The sequence below is a fragment of the Calonectris borealis genome, chromosome 13, assembly GCF_964195595.1.
Source record: "Calonectris borealis chromosome 13, bCalBor7.hap1.2, whole genome shotgun sequence".
Lineage (NCBI taxonomy): Eukaryota > Metazoa > Chordata > Aves > Procellariiformes > Procellariidae > Calonectris > Calonectris borealis.
The window spans coordinates 3,124,237-3,141,125 of NC_134324.1; the positions used below are offsets into that span (position 1 = coordinate 3,124,237).

The 16,889-nt window shown below is 35.5% G+C and overlaps 1 protein-coding gene across 1 annotated transcript in view; it reads left to right on the forward strand.

Moving 5' to 3' along the window:
* LOC142087598 (connector enhancer of kinase suppressor of ras 2-like) overlaps positions 1-16,889 on the forward strand; it is a 219,509-nt gene that overhangs the window by 184,580 nt on the left and 18,040 nt on the right. Inside the window, exons 17-19 of the mRNA XM_075161953.1 lie at positions 936-1,111; positions 2,554-2,627; positions 10,538-10,609. Of these exons, the coding sequence (XP_075018054.1) occupies positions 936-1,111; positions 2,554-2,627; positions 10,538-10,609 (322 nt within the window). The remainder of the gene's footprint in view (positions 1-935; positions 1,112-2,553; positions 2,628-10,537; positions 10,610-16,889) is intronic.

A 16,889-nucleotide genomic window follows, 5' to 3' on the forward strand; every position in this document is an offset into this window, starting at 1 on the left:
CACAGCACAGTATCTTATTCTAAAAAGAGCAAGATGTTAAGAACTTGGTTGTGGAATGTTGCAGAACAAAGGATGGTGTTTTGGTGTTATCTAAATTTCTTCACTGTTTCACAGCTGTAGGACAAATATAATTCTTGTAGCAATATAAACTTGATTTTTTCACAGAAAAATGTCTAATATTTTAAGGAAATTTCCTACAGTCTTTTTCAGGAAAAAATGATACCATAATTAAGAAAAAAACCCTGTTTTTATTGATATTTAAAGGCACACTAAAATTTTAAGCCTCTCCATTAGGATGTATTGAAATAACAGCGACAAAACAAACCTTTTCCTGGTGCTGTGCCTTTAAACAGGATGCAGTAAAGTTAAAATATTGTTTTTCAGTTAAATTCAGGATAGAAGAAATGTAAGCATGTGCATTTTTATGGAAGTGGATGATCTTTCTTTTTTACTGACTATAAATATTGACTATAAAAATTGAGAATTTTTATCCCAGAATTTGACAGATCTTCTATTGCTAAAAGTAGTAGCAGAAGATAATGGAAGAAGTAGTGTTTACATCCGTGTACAGAATATGTCATACTCTGAGTTTCAGATTGAGGGCTAAATGAATACAGTTTTACTTTGGAATGATGATGCCCATCTTAATCAGATAAAAATGCATCCCTAAGAGGAATGAACCCCCTAGAAATTAAATAAACCATCACATAAAACAGGTCCTTTTTATTTTGTATTCATGCTGAAACCAAAATTGCAGAGCATTGTCAAATTTGGAAATTGTGCATTCAATCTCCTCTCCCTGAAATTGGAGAGGATTTGGCTTGAAGTATTTTGAATTGAATCATCATCAAAAATTAGTAGTGTGTTTATATTGAGAAGAATAGTTCTTTCACTCTTCCATTCACTGAGATGTCTCATACTTGTCGTGTTCTTAGGGAGCTCTCTAACGAGCGGGAGCAGAAGACGGATTTCCTGCAAAGACTTGGGGCACGGAGATTGTGAAGGCTGGCTATGGAAGAAAAAGGATGCCAAAGGTTATTTCACACAGAAATGGAAAAAGTACTGGTTTATTCTGAAGGATTCGTCCTTGTATTGGTACACAAACCAGAATGTAAGTATACTTTATATTTGGAGAAAGCCAATATTAAACCTTAAGCTTTATAATTCTTTTGAATAAAATCTATTTTTACTACATAGTAGGATATATTAGTGAACTGCCACTTTAATTGCCAGGTCTGGGTCGCTCTAGCTGGAAATATTTCAATTGAAATTATTTTTTAAAGTCTCCAAACTCCGTGTCCAAGCTTAATAAAATAGCAGATGTTCATGGCACTCTTAAAGAAATGAATACGTCAGTAGTTAATACTTTTCTACAGATAGTATTTATTTGGACTAACACAGTGCTTACAAGCAGCTCCGCTTAGTTTCATTTGTGTGAGGAGATGTATACAGTGTGACCATTCATGTCAGCTAAGCACTATGTGAAGCAAATCTGAATTTGTAGATCTCTATCTGAAAGTTATTCTTATATAGATGTTCCTCTTGCTTTTTGCTGAATTAGTCTGGAGTTTGCAGCTTCTCATGTGAAAAATGCTGTTCTTGGCGAAATGTATTGAAAACATAGGAAAAAATAGTGGAGGGGAGAAGCCAAAAATTGTCAGACTGTTATTCTTCCACTTGCATTGAGCCTCAGTGCCTGATCTAAACTGTCTGCGTACAGCCTGCTTTGATTACTGATATTTTAGTACATATTTTCCATTTTCTTCAAGAGGACAATTTTACAAGCATAATTATCCTCAGTTTTAGTATTTTCTTGTCAGCCCAAACCAGTATTGTTTCAGGCTGTGGATGATAAAGGCTTTCAGGTTTTGTGTTGCACATTTTGCTTGACATTGTTACATGCAAGGTGGTAGTCATTATGTGTCCCACTGATTTTCAGTCTGTTGTTTACAGCCAGGCCATAATTCATAGTACATTTGCTAATACTTTTTAAAAATCTGACTGGTGTTAATATGTCTCCTTGCTTTTCCTGGTAAATTACTTCAAAAGAAGCAAAAAGTGACAAGAGATACTTTCTAATTATTATTTTTTCCATTTAATCACTGGTGAGCTCGCTGTAGGAACCTCCTCAATTATTATGAGCAGGGCAGATGGTCTGCACAATCGTGACTTTAAAAGGAGGCATTCATGAAACACTTTTAGAATGTAGACTATATGATGAGGAAGCTGAGAATTCTCTGTAGTTGTTGTCTTGAATGCTATTTTAGGTGCTGTATTTGGTGCTGAAAGGTTTTCTGTAATCTTCAGCAAAGGGGAATTAGGATGACGGCAGCTCCTTTAAGAAACTGTCAGTTTAGTTACTTCATAAAAGTTATCAACATTGTATGATGAAGTAAATACATTTTTTTAAGTAAAAGCACTATGGGGAAAATATGTTCAGTATTTCAATTGATTGGATGGCTGTTCTTAGTGTAAGACCCAAATGGCTACTGCTCACTCCTCTCTTCTTTAACTCTATGTTCTTCACCATCCCTTTCTCTTCTCTTTTGGTAGGATGAAAAAGCGGAAGGATTCATTAGTTTACCTGAGTTCAGGATAGATAGAGCAATTGAATGCAGAAGAAAACAGTAAGTAATGTGTCAATTACCTTTATAAATTAAAGGATCACTCTCAGAAGTATACTATATTTAGTACGGAAAATTTGCAAAGCCCAGAGGAGGAAGTTACACAGAAAACCTTGAAATCTGTAAATAATACATAATAGATCCACTTAAGCTTTAGTGTTTTCTTTATCATAAAAGATACAACTTAATGTAAATTCCATAAACTGTCTTACAAAGAATTGGATAACTCTTTGGTCAGCTTTCCCGATAGCCCAGTTACAGCTTCAGTTAAATAAGTAAAGCAAAAAACAAAGAATACATTAGCCAAGAGACAAAACTTTCTTAGGTTCAGTATGGTCATCTTGATAAGAATCAAGTGTGCAAGAAACAATTACCATAGAAAATACCATAAAAAATATCATAGCGAGGGATGGTGAATATAATCTCCATTTTCTCCTTTATGGAGGAAGCTTACATACCCAATATTGTGTTATTCTCAACTGCTAAAATATTTAGGTTCCATTTGCAAAATGAACATTGCGTTATTGCTTACCTGCATATTGCTACTACTGCATTATCCCAGTGTCCTGGTTTCGGCTGGGATAGGGTTAAATTTCTTCCTGGTGCTGTGTTTTGGATTTAGTACGAGGAGAATGTTGATAACGCACTGATGTTTTCAGTTGTTGCTAAGTGCCCTCCTAGTCCAAGGACAGCTCCCGTGCCTACTGACTGAGCTAGGTACACGAGATGGGAGGGAACACAATCTGGACAGCCAGCCCAGCTGGCCAATGGGGTATTCCGTACCATGTGACATCATGCTCAGTATATGAATGGTAGGCGTGATCCAGGAAGTAGCGATTGCTACTTGGTTATCGGTCAGCGCGGGTGGTGAGCAATTGCATTGTGCATCACTCATTTTGTATATTCTATCATTATTTATTATTATTATTTTCCCTTTTCTGTTCTATTAAACTATCTTTATCTCAGCCCACGAGTTTTTCCCACTCTCACCCTTCTGATTCTCTCCCCGCCCCACCGGGGGCGGGGGGCAGTGAGCAAGCGACTGTGTGGGGTTTGGCTGCCTGCTGGATTAAACCACGACACCCAGGAAAAAGCATATGCTAAGCTTTGCCACACTTAAGGCATATTTAATAACAGACACTCATTGGAAATTTTTTGCAAGTAGTGTTGGGATTGGAATTCATAGCTGTCAAACAGCAGGTTTAACAGAACAGTTCTAATGCTTTCAGACTAGCACTTTGCCGGTATCTCCTGAATTATTTGCATGTGTCTTCTGTACACTGCACCTGGATTTTTAAAACTTGCTGCCATGAGGAGCTACATAGAATAGCATTAAAGATACTCTATTACTAAAGCTTTTCTAGTTATAATTAAGTATCCTGAATTTTTGTTGTGCTTTTCCAATGACTAAATGCAGTTTTAGTCTGAGGAATACAAGCCCTACAGCTATGGACGCAAGTACAATAAAAATACTGAAGATATGAATTACAGTAGAGACTGCTCATCAGAAAGTCAAACCTGTTCAATTGCTTGTTCTCGTCTGGAGGTATTATTACTGTCTGTCTGAGAATTAGAAGACAGTGCATTTATACTTCTATTACTCCTTTCAGCTAAGGGTATCACTATAGAAATTAAACATGAACTGAGCACTATAAAATCCTCTGAGGAATGAGTAGATATTAATAATGATATTGAACAAAAATACAGAAAAAATAATACCCTTTTGTTAGAATATGAAACACTTAGCAAATTTCAGTGAATTAACCAAGATCAAACAGAAGGTCATTGTGCACAGCTAGAAATAGCTTCCAGAGCTTTGCTCTAAGTATTAGAACATATTTCCTCAGAACTCTTCTTAGAGAACAATTTCTGTAGGGTATATGCACAGGAAAAAGTCTGATGAACTAAAACTTTGCACACTACTGAAAACTGAGTACCTTCAGGCTTTGAATCCTTTCAAAAAGAGGTAGGTCCAGGGGTAAAAGCGAAGACATAATGAAGACATTAATAGTATTGCCTTTGTTCACTGAGCTGAATTTCCCTTTGATTTCTTCCCTCATGCACTATCATTTATATATTTCCCGTCATAAAAACTACACCTTACATTTGCCACTATTTACTTGCTCCTCTGAAGACTGCAGAGAAAGTAAATGCAGTGTTACGCTCACTTACATTTCGGTATATCCCGCATATGTGAATGGAGGGCCCTGCTTGTGTTGCAGCCAGCTCTAATCCACAGCCTCTATAAGTGCACTTCTAAAGCACTTACCTATCCTCTTCCATGTTGTCTTACTGGGGACGGGACTGAGCATGATTGCCGTTGCCTGATCCTACTGAAAAGCTAATGGTTCTGGTGAGCCCAGGGACAACTTCCTGGGTTTGATTCTTCTGCATTCCTTTTACAAATAAAATTAAGGTGATGGTGACCCATTTTGACCCAGCATATGCTGGAAATGTTCTAACTCACACTTCATTATTCTCTCTGCTAGACTAGAGGGAAACATTTCGGTTAGGATTTTCTTGACTCCTTTTCAGAGAGCTAGTGAAAGACAGATTTTACAGTTCTCACTTCTTGCCACTTCAGGATATCTTTTTCATTTAATAGTGGGGTTTTAGTAGGTGCTGGAATGTAACCTAAAATTTGTTGCAAGCTTGAAATCTGAAAATATAAATCTGGTTGTGTTCTTACTCACTTCTATATGATTGAGTCCATTTTAACATTAATGCAAAAGCTAGTAAAGCAGTTACCTTGACAGTTAGTAAGGACAGGGGAAAGAAACCTAGTTCTTTCCTTTTTTTTTTTCCTTTTTGGTAGGTTCATTTATTTTTAAATTAAAGTAGCCTGAAAAGTATGCTTAGTATTTTAGTGCGTAAAGAAGTCCAGCTAAAATCACAGTGTTAGTTTTCTTTCAGCTCTCTCAAAAGCAAAACCAAGAGCATTTTGGGACTCAGCTTGGATATCTCCTCAAATTTCTGTTATTTTCAGAGCCATCAATGTGAAATGTTCAAACCTGATTGAACAAAAGAATTTGAACTCTTACTAGTATAATTAATAGATTTGTATTTTCCACTGTTCTGTCAGATGAAGAATGATGTTTTATAGAATAACTGTTACTGATGTCCATAGTATACGTCGAATGAAATAGCCTTAAGAAAGTTTTCACAAGAATCTATAGTAATTGAATGCATTATCCTGTGTGGCTTGATGATTTGCCTCTCTAATGCATTTAATGAAGGTACCCTGATTATTATACAAATCATGGCATTATCTCAGACTGGTTTAGTTCTCCAGGCTATATTTGGATGTAGAATGACCTTGTCCCTGTGAGAGGAGGTTTCTTGCTTGACACCAAAAAACTTTCCGCTGCTTTTAGGCAACACCTGCATCTTCATGATTAAAAATGATCATACTGTATTAGAAATCTTAGTTATTTAAGTTTGTGTGATGTGGCATGTCATGAATATCGTGTTATTTTCAAAGACACTGATAATTGTAATGCCCCATGATGAAGTTGATGCACAACACTAAAGATTAATGGAACTACGTATATAATTTATCATTGTTAACTAGTGCTTTGCCTGAATTTTCAAAAATTTCCACCTAGTGAAAATTTTCATTGCATAATTAATACAAATTTAGGTCTTAAATTTATGAAAGCATATGCCATACTGTTGGCACTTCATATTGAAGCTGTTCAGTCAGAATTCTATATAAATGTCATTGATATAGTATAGGTAGACATGAAGTTATATCTTAAAGGTTGCTACAGTTTCAGTAATTTTTATTACCTCTGAAATGAACTTGACAGTCTTGGTAGACAGCAAACCAAACTTGAGCCACCAGCGGGCTCCCACGGGAAAGAAGGCCAACAGCTTCCCGGGCCGTGTTAGCTGGAGTGCAACCAGTAGATGAAGGAAGTGATTATTCCCTTTCACTCGGTACTCATTACACCGCATCTAGATTATTGTATCCAGTTTTGGGCCCTCCAAAACAAGCCAAAGGTAAAAATATAGGTATCGTTCTTCTGCATTATTCATATTTGTCTATAGATCTAGAATTATTTCCCTGGAGACTTTTCTGCAGTTCTTAATGCTAGTGTATCTAAATGTTTCTCTAATATTAATCTTTGTGACACTTCTGGGAGATGAAGATGGATTTATTGTCACATTTTGCAGCCCAGAAACAGAACTGCAAAACATTTAAATCAAAAGTTTCCACAGAATTGGGATCTCCATTTCATAACAATAAAGACCTGTTTTCTTCAGAGTATGTAAATATGTAACAGTACAATACATTATTGCAGATAATTCAGTAAATTATCAGAGTATCAGACAAAAAGATATTAAGGAACATTCATGTGGCAACCAATTATTAAGTCTGTTTGCTGCGACTTAGCATGTGAGAACTCGTTTGCATAAGCAGGAAGACCTGCAGCATTTAACTGATTTATCCTTGAACAAATTCTTGCTCTCTGCATTTTATGACATTCACAAATTCTGTAACAACTGAGACAGGAGTCCTACAGAAAGTAGCCTTACCTGTTGCATAATCCTGATTCACCTCTCTAGCAAGTCCACTCTGTACCTTAATTGAGGAGGGTTCCTGTGAGAATGTAATATTCAAACACATAAGCATAGGTTGTATCACGTTACAAGAGCATAGTGGAGCCAAATTTAAGTTGCTTATCACACTAACTCTGACATACTCTAACTTTTAAAAGGTTGACTCTGAAACCCCAATATTGGCATTTTAATGTTTTTATGTACATAAATTTCCTGTCTAGGAAAATAATCCTATTGACAAGCAGAAACTCCATGTGATATTCTAACAGGATTAATCAAGAGGATTAGAATCTTTAGCTCCACCACATAATCCTCTCCAATTTGAGCCAATACTTAAAGCTCAGAACTGGAAGATGGTTGGGCAAATGGAACACTAGAAGGTAGAGATGTTGCACAGAGTTCAGACCGACGGCAAACAGAGTGCTGACATCACAGCAAAAAACACATCCGTGAAAATAGTATATCATGCTTAAATAGTATAACAGGGCAGGAGTATTTGTTTAGTAATTACTTTCTATTTTGAGTATTAAAAATTAAGTTCTGTAAGGAACTTCTGTAAGGAGGTATAGTATTTGTTAATCACTGTGTAATTAACAACATGTAACGTACCACTAATATATATGTGTGTGTGCATAAATACATACACAAAACTATTTCACATTTCTTATTCGCAGACAGGTATCATCTGTTTTGCTAGAGCTGTTGGAGTTGCTGGTAGTCAGCTGGCATAAGGGGAGTAAAAAGTTCTGCATTAAGAAGTAGGAGACTAAGAATGATAAGAATAATTGACACTAAAATCATATTATACTAAGCAGGTAAAAGAAATCATAAATTTGATCAGAGTATACTTAAAACCGTATTTATATAATGATCAAAATCTCTTGCATTGAAATCTTAAAATTCAGCACATATAATTAACAAGCGTATGCCATCTAGTGGGCATCAGGAAAGTTTCCTCCCTATTCGGGATTTCTCAGGTACTCACTATTTTCCTTTGCAAAATACAAGTAGCAAGGGGGATGAGGATCTGCAGTTGAACTTATCAATGTCCAGATGCCAAAACAATACTTAAATACCTGTCAAGCCTCTTTTATGGAATTAAGATGTTTTATGATAACCTTCTGGGCAAAGGTAAACTTACCCTTAATATACTTCTAATCTCATGGAAAAGGAAACTGCACATAAATACAACTCTGCTGTTATCTCATTATTCCGTAGAACTTTTGTTAGGAAAGCCTGCTACTGTACACATTTTTGTTAACAATATATATAAGAAAATCGGTGTGCCCAAGTGAAGCTTCTTCAGCTTTCATTTTTGTCTCTGAAAACTGCAATAAATCATAGTAATTAATAAAATGCTCATTTGCATTTAAGCTATTAATAGTAGAAACGTTGCATCACAGGTTTTTCATAATGCCATCCGTAATGATTCCTAATCTAATTCTTACATCTGGTAATTACCATATAAATGTCAGTATTTTAACGTAAATGTTATGAATGATGGTGTGGGGTTTTTTAACATTTGCCAACTAATCAAAATAATAGTCTTTAATGCTCTGAGTTTGTGGTTTCCTTGACAGCAATACTCCTTTTAATTATATTCACACAAAAAAAAATTGTTAAAAATATTATTATTGTTCTTAGCAGTTTTCAAATAACTGCTCAACTGAGGGAGAGCTTAGGGATTATACCATATAAAAACATTAATACAAAGCATTTTTATACGAACTATAATCATCCATGCTGTAAGATTTTGAGCTTAATTACTATCTCATGCATGTAATCTGAATAGACTACAATGCAATGTAGTGATGTCTGTATATAGCTAGTCTAAAGTGAGACTCAGACCTTGTCTCATGGAATCAGTAATATAGAATTGAATTACACTGGCCAAGTGCCTGGTGAAGGAATTGACATTTGAGGAAGGAGAAAGAATATTAGCAATGCGCAGAGCAATGTCAGTCTTACAGCTACCTTTTGCCTTGCTACTATTCAGTATCTCAGGTCAGTGTAGCCAAGAATATAGTATACGATACTACTACTACTGTACTAGTTACACAAGTAAAACAGTACAGCCTTCTAAAATTAAGTTAAACCTGTTGTGATATGCTTTTGGAACTATTCCAGTGATTTCTAATTTTACTTGCACTTTTCAAAGAACTTCACTCTATAAATTAACCTTTGCATAAATTTAAAGTCACCAAAGGGAAAAAAAGCCAACCCACAACTATGACTTCTTGAATCAAAAGCTATCTGTGAGAAGAGGCTGTGCAATATTAGTGAGATACATCGAACTGACCATGAACTATAATGTAACAATAAACATAAGGTTTAAGTCTAAATATTGGCAACTCTGTGATTTGCTAGGTGGCAGATGAAGAAACATTAGCTAGTAATGACTCACAGCGATTGCAGAAAAAATACAGAAAAGATTAGTACATTAAGATGAAAAGTACCTGGGATATGTTTGGTTTTAGAGTAACTTGACAAAGCAATTGCTTAAAGTAGTTAAGAGTTAAGCCCATTAAAGGAACTTCTTTTTTACTACCTACTTCCAAACAAAGCAAACCTGCCACTTATATTCCCCAGTTTTCCATATGCTTCTCTTAAGCTCAAATTGAATGAAAGTTATAATTAGGGATTAAAAAAATATTTTATTAAATTTAGGAAAGATTGATTTATTTAAGCTTATTCTAGAGATCTTACAGTCTTATGACTAAGTAAAGAGAACTTGAGAGTGCTGTATTTTTAATGTCGTCTCCAGTTGAATGCAATTACCGGATGGTTATTCATCTTTATGTTCCTTCCCTTCTCATTTATTAACGTAAAATAAAATTTTGGATAAATTCATGTATATCTTCAGAATCAAAGTTACAATAAAGATATGAGACAGTTATAACACATTAGTTGGCAGCTCACTATATTTCTTTGAGTAGGACACAAACCACAGTCATCTAAATATATGAGAAGAGGTGGAGGGATCAAACTCTTATTCCTTTAGAGATCTCTGGAATACAACTGATATGTACTTAAATATACTCAATAAGATTTTCATATTCACCCAAGAAGTTGTTACATGTATAACATCACTGGTTATAGAAAGGATTTACATTTTTAAGTCTTCAAGGGCTTTTGAAATTTTTACGAAGTTAGGTTTGCAAATGTAAGTGTAATCAGATCAGTAGGAATCCATCCACAACTTTATCCAGCAAGATTCAGGCTGAAGATTCAAAATGCCTATGAAACCAGTAACATGCCAAAGAACCACAGAGCAGGTCAGTTTTGCGTATTTGTAGACAAACTGTTTGAAAGAAAAGGTTTTTTTTTTATTCTCTGTGCTTACTTTATAGTGCCTTCAAAGCATGCCACCCCAAAATAAAGAGCTTCTACTTTGCAACAGACTGCCTTGAAGAAATGAATAGGTAAGTTATGTTTCCTCTTTATCATGTTATATTCTTTATAATGGTACTCCAATAATTGAAAATAATATTTCCTCTCACATAGAAGTATACTCTTGGAGCATGATGTAATGCTGGTTGATAGTGTTCTCAGTCCTTAGTCCACTTAGTCCTCCATTAATTTTAGTACATACATTACATTGTGTGGATGACTTTGCTGAAATTTTCACTATTCTGCAAAGGTATCTTAGGAAAGTTAGTTGTGTTGGTCTCATCTACGTTCATTAGAATTTTTGTTTGTTAATGGGCATAAAGTTTATCACACTGCTAATTTTTTTTGATCAAGGCTAGAAATATTAATGTGGGATAAATGTTTCTGGTATATAAAAACAATGCATACATACCAAAGCTCATACTTAAGAGTATACCCACATGATGGGATAAGATATTTTAAAGTTAGTTCTACTGACAATCCAGTTACATGACATGACCTAAAACCAGAGAAAAGCAATTTGAAGTAATTTTTTTAAAAGGAATGGGATGGAACTAATGAGATGCATTTATTTTTCATGCCAGAATTTGGGGGGGGGAGAAGAAAACCCAAAAACCAAACCAACTCTCCACCCCCACCCCCTGAAAAAACTTGACTGGACAAGGCCCTGAACAACCTGATCCAACATTAAAGTTGGCCCTGCTGTGGGTGGGGTGTGGGAACAGACGACCTCCTGAGATGTCTTCTAACCTAAATTACTCTGTGCTTCTATTTTGTGATTCAGTGACGAAGGCAGAGGTTAGATAAATGTGGGGAGGTACCTTTGATCCTCAAAGGTAGAGTCAGATGTTCTACCTCCTCCTGTTACTTCGGTAATTTGTTTATTCCCAGCTGAGGTAAAAAGCAAGGACACATGGAACAATGTTACCGTATTTTGAAGTCTTAAATCGTTCCTGGCGTAGACTGCTGAAACTTTGAGATTTAGTTCGTTCTTTCTGTTTGCAGACTTAGAAAGACACAACTACCTCAGGATACAGCTGGACTTTTTTCTTTGGAATACTAATGCCTAAAAATTATTTTTTAAACTGAACATTTATATTCTGTGGCTTACACGGCCCTTCAAGAAATGCTGTATTGATGTATAAGACTGGCTGTATTAAAACAGTTCAGGCTAGTTCATCATCCACTGATGATGATGATGAGGGTCAGTTCTCAGGAGTATCTCGCTGTGGCTAGCTGTCATTTTTAGGATATAGATTTGCTGAAGAATATTTTTCCAATGTTAATAATGTTCCATTGTTCAGTTATGTAATGTGACTGAGATTTGTTTGCTCCAAAACTGAAGTGTGGATCTTCTGCTATTTTAACTATGGTCTCTCCCTTGATTTTAGCTACTTTCATAGCTATGATTTATTGAAGTGCCATTGATCATATCTTTCTACTATACCATAAAATGCTCTGACTCCAGGAAAACCAGGAAGTCTTGACATACATTCAATAAGCTGCTCTTACAATATTCATTGATTTTTCTACACTGGGGAGCCAACAAAGCTGTCTTTATGACAGTTTACAGCCTTCATGTAGACTAACAGTTGGAAAGGTGCCAGGATGTATTTTCATATCATACTGCCACCTTAGTTTGGAATTCACGAGAGCCTTTTTCCTGGGTTTTTGGGTCTGCTTCCCATGAGAAAAGACAAAGGGTGAGCTTCCTCTTCAAGTATTTTTTGCAATACTTTTCCTTCAGAAATGCTGTTCCTGTAAAGTAATTGTAATTCACTCCTCAGCCCAAATGATGGATTACTATGCTGCCTCTGTAAAACCCCTGGGCATCCCCTGCAGCCTTTACGTGCTTCCTGGAATTCCTTCTCCCAGATATCCTGTGTGAAATTTGAAATGAGTAAGAAAGATTCATAGATGAAAAATGCACTTAAAATAATAATTTCACAAATCTCTGTCTTCCCAGCAAATTGCTAACCATGTAAACTGAGGAAATAGGGCAAATACTCTGCATGGTATCTTACACTCCTGCTGTCACTACAAAATTTAACTGGATTTTCTATGCTGATAGAAGGGTAGATCTTTTATGCGAAAAGTAAAGGAGTTCTAATATGGAGAGGAACATAGCATTCACTCAGTAGGGAACGTATACCCTTTCTTCAATTGCATTTACCACCAGCTTTTGTTTTTAACAGAGGTTTTTACAGTTTCTTACTTCAGATTCACTGTTTAATAATTTTTTTCCACTCCAGAATATTTTAATCTGCCTTTAATACCGCATTGCTGTTGAAAGAATTGCATACCAATGGGTAGTAATTGATTTGTATGTAGCAGATAGAGTTACTCTGTTGAAGCTGGATTTTGCCTGCTGTGTTGCATGGTGCAGACAGACTGCGGTTTGCAAAATTAACGCTCATGCTGTTTTGTCAGGTCTTACATGAGCATAGTTGTGTTCTTAGAAATGAATTAATAATGAAATTGATGAACTCATCTTTCACTTGCCACAGTCACGGGGTACTCCAAGCTTGTTAAAGGCCTTATTTCCCAGAAGTGCTTCATCTATTACCATACCATGCATAACCTGTTTATGGCTTTAATACTCCTAAGGAAATCAGCATTGAATTTCATATTCAGTTGTTTTACAATATGTACTTTATTTAAAACTTTCAGGTGATTGAAGTATGCAGTGCAGTGCATTTACAATCTCCTCACAGACTCCAAATATTATATTAAAAGAAGTTCCTATTTTAGGCTGAATAATTTGATCACATTTGATTTGAATAACTGGGTTAACTTTGCAATTTTAATAACTCCCATAAATCTTTCGCATTCATTCAAAAAATATAACAAATAACTGCTACCCACTGTAACAGAATGATGACTTTTTTTGTATGGGTCGCTCCCAATATTTTCCAAGTAAAGACCTGAAAGATTCCAACACAATATTTCTCTTAAAAAGAAACTGTTTGGAAATTGAAGTATTCTGAATTAAATTTCTATTGATTATAAGCAAATTTCAGGCTGCATATCCTCTGTATTTTTATGTATGGAATATAACCAAGCAAGTTACTCAAGGCTTTCCCTAAGCTGTCCTGTTTATCACTGAAGTTCATTCAGCTGTCTTCCTTAAATTTTGGGCATGGTAGTCTCCTTGACAGATCTTGGCCAGCTTAGATGGTGGGCCAGTATTAATGATTCTTTCACAGTTTTAATTTATTTCCAATCTTCACTTACAAATAAGCTAACACCTAAGAAAAGATCTCAGCAACTAAAAATTTCAGAAATATACCCCTATTAGACATTGCCCCTTTTAAACAAGAGTTCCTGGAGAAGTGAGCAGGAGAGTAATCATGTCAGATCTGTCTGTCCTAATTTAACAGGTCTTTAACAAATAGGGCCCAGTAAGTTATCAAAGAGCTCTTACACCTCAGTCCCTTACCCAATGAAAAGCAAGGAAATAATTCTGCAAAACATGAAAGGTACTTTTCAAATAGAAATCCCTGAAATGCAGATTCCCAATGGTGTTTTAAGTAAACATAAACAGCAGGTTTTCCCCTTCTTCCTTTATGTTCCTGTAAACTTGTTTCAAATCCAGGAAAAATAGCCCATGCTCAAGGCCACTTCAGTCTTCTAATTTACTGTTCTCACATAAAAGTGCGTAAGTTGCAGCACAAGTAAAACAATTTTCTGATCAGAATTAGCGGCAGGCCCCAGAGGCTGGATGAAACCATGATGTATATGGGAGTGAACACTGCAATAGCAGAGCTACAGTGCTCCATCTGGGGAAAATACTACACCAGGAAGTACTGGGACAGAGCTGTACGTCTTCAAAATCTCCTTTTTTTGGCTAGCCACTGTACGATTTAAGGACTACTTGCCAGAGACTTGTGAACTACTATTTCCCCCTTAATACAGTTTGAGAACCGCTGGCTTATAGCATTACACTAAAGGAGTTCAAAGGAGTTTACAATACACAATTGCAATTATCCTATATGCAATCCAAATTAGCATTCAGGTGTGAATTTGTCCCTAATGCACAGGAGTTAGGATTTGCATTGGCTTTCTGTACTAGTTTAAATTACAAAATTAACTTAATCAAATTCTGCTGTAAATAATACCATTGTGAATTGGTATAGTTCTTCTGGGAGTCAAACAGTTCAAGTGCGTTTAATATAGCAGATTTTGTGATTACAGTGCTGTACCTCTCCGTGATGAATGAACGTGCATTACAGTCACATATTGTGATGTTATACTGGAGATACTAAGTTAACACTGCAAAATCTGAAGTTTCTAGTAATAGAAATAAGTAATATACCTAAATAAATAAGTCGGGCATTTAACAGTGCTGTTTGGCCTATTTGATCTGATTTCTTTAAGAGTATGTAGAAGTAGAATTACATAATTTCACAATAAATCATCCCACCTCTTAAAAAAAAAAGACCCATCTAAAACCCAAAAAACCCCACCCATACCTTTTCAGGCCATACTAAACTCAGTTCTCTTACTCATAAAGACTGTTTCATTTCTCCAAAGCTTTATTTTGGGCCAATCATTAAGTGAAAGCTAGGGTAAAAGCTTGAATAACTGAGTAAAATTACAGCATGCATTAAATGTTAAGAAATCCTGGCTTGGATTCACTTTTACAGCTTTTCATCCCTTTCCTGTACTTTTGTAAGAATGGTAGAAAGACCATTCTGGAGAATACTATGTGGTTGCACGTGCTGAAGCATATATAATGTCACAGTCAGTGTAGGAAGCGGTAGGTGCATGCAGCAGCTAGTACTTGCCTTTAAGGGGATACCAGAAAGTTTGGTGAATTATCCAGAGTAATATGGTAAATCAATAGGACAAGGTTACAGTAGGGTGGAATCCAGTAGCTGCATTTGACTGGTGAAGGAAATGTCTTATTGTCATCTTAATAGATTTCTTTAAGCACCAGCTTGAAACTCCAGCCTTGACATAAGAATGACTATTCCTTTTTGATTTGCCTAAGTGGCATTAGAGCTGCCACAAACGTGTTTGTAAATGTGTTTGAAAACTGGCAAGAGAAGTTCCAGCTGAGTGAGTTTTTGTGACTGTTTTGTAGATTTCCTTAGGGTTTATTATTGAAATGATAGTCTATCATAAAGTTATTGTGTGCATATTCTCTGTGATACACAACTATATTTATACAGTAAGATGCTATTTCATTTGTTACCTGAAGAGTAATTTATTTGCTATGGAAGTAGTGAACTTCTTTGTCTATCATCCACTGGGGGAAGGAAAAAAAAAAAACACAAAACCCACACCAAACCAGACTTCTGATTACAAAGGCATAGTTGTGCATTTGGTTGAAGTTAAAAGGGTGAAGTTAAAAAAAAAAAAAAAAAAATTCCCATAAGTGCATGAAGTAAATGCACATGCAAAGAGGGCATAAATTGCCATGGCTCACTTGTCAACTCTTAAGCTGTCTGGGGCTTTTTTCATATTTTTCAGCCTGACAAATGTAAGAAGACAATGCATGAAATAAGATCAACAGAATCATGTCAAATTATCAAATCAGAGAGTACTTACAGTTTATCCCACGAATGATTTTACTTAAATTCCAGCAACTGTGACAAATAAAATAGTAGAAATACAGGCTGCTGAGAGTTGATATATTTGGAGAGATGAGCTCATTGAGAAGACTCTGCTCAGTGTTACATTTCACTGAGAGACATCAGTTACGTTTTTGGGCTTCTTTTGTGTTGAGGAAAATCAAGGCATCATTTTAGTCATACCTGTTACAGGACCCTTTATTCTGTTAAATTAATATATTACCTGTATAACCTTAGAACATAGTGAAAATAATTAACCTTAGGACCGAAATGGGAAACATATTGATTTTTCAGGTGTCTGGTAAGAAAGACCGGCCAAGAAGAAGCCAGCATAACAAGTACAAAATCAATTTTAAAATATAATTCTGTATTGCAAAGAATTTTACAGTGAATTCAAGAATCTGATTATCCCACAGATGTAAAAAAAAAAAAAATACAAAGTTTTTAATGAGAAATAAAATATAAATTGCACTGAATAAATTCTATGTATGAAGTAAATGGTTCAAGGGAATCTATATTTTAATAGACTTAAAGATAACTTGATTAAGTCAAATTTAACTTCCACTTCAGTTCCGGTTTTTCCTTTTAACCAAATAATCTCAAGTGTGGATGCAATCTCAAAAGCGATGAAAGATATATTCCTGCACTGAAACATTTATAATACAAACCTGAGATGGCATACAAATGCAAGTATTAATTGATGAAAAGATGCAAGAAATATAGGAAATATATAACA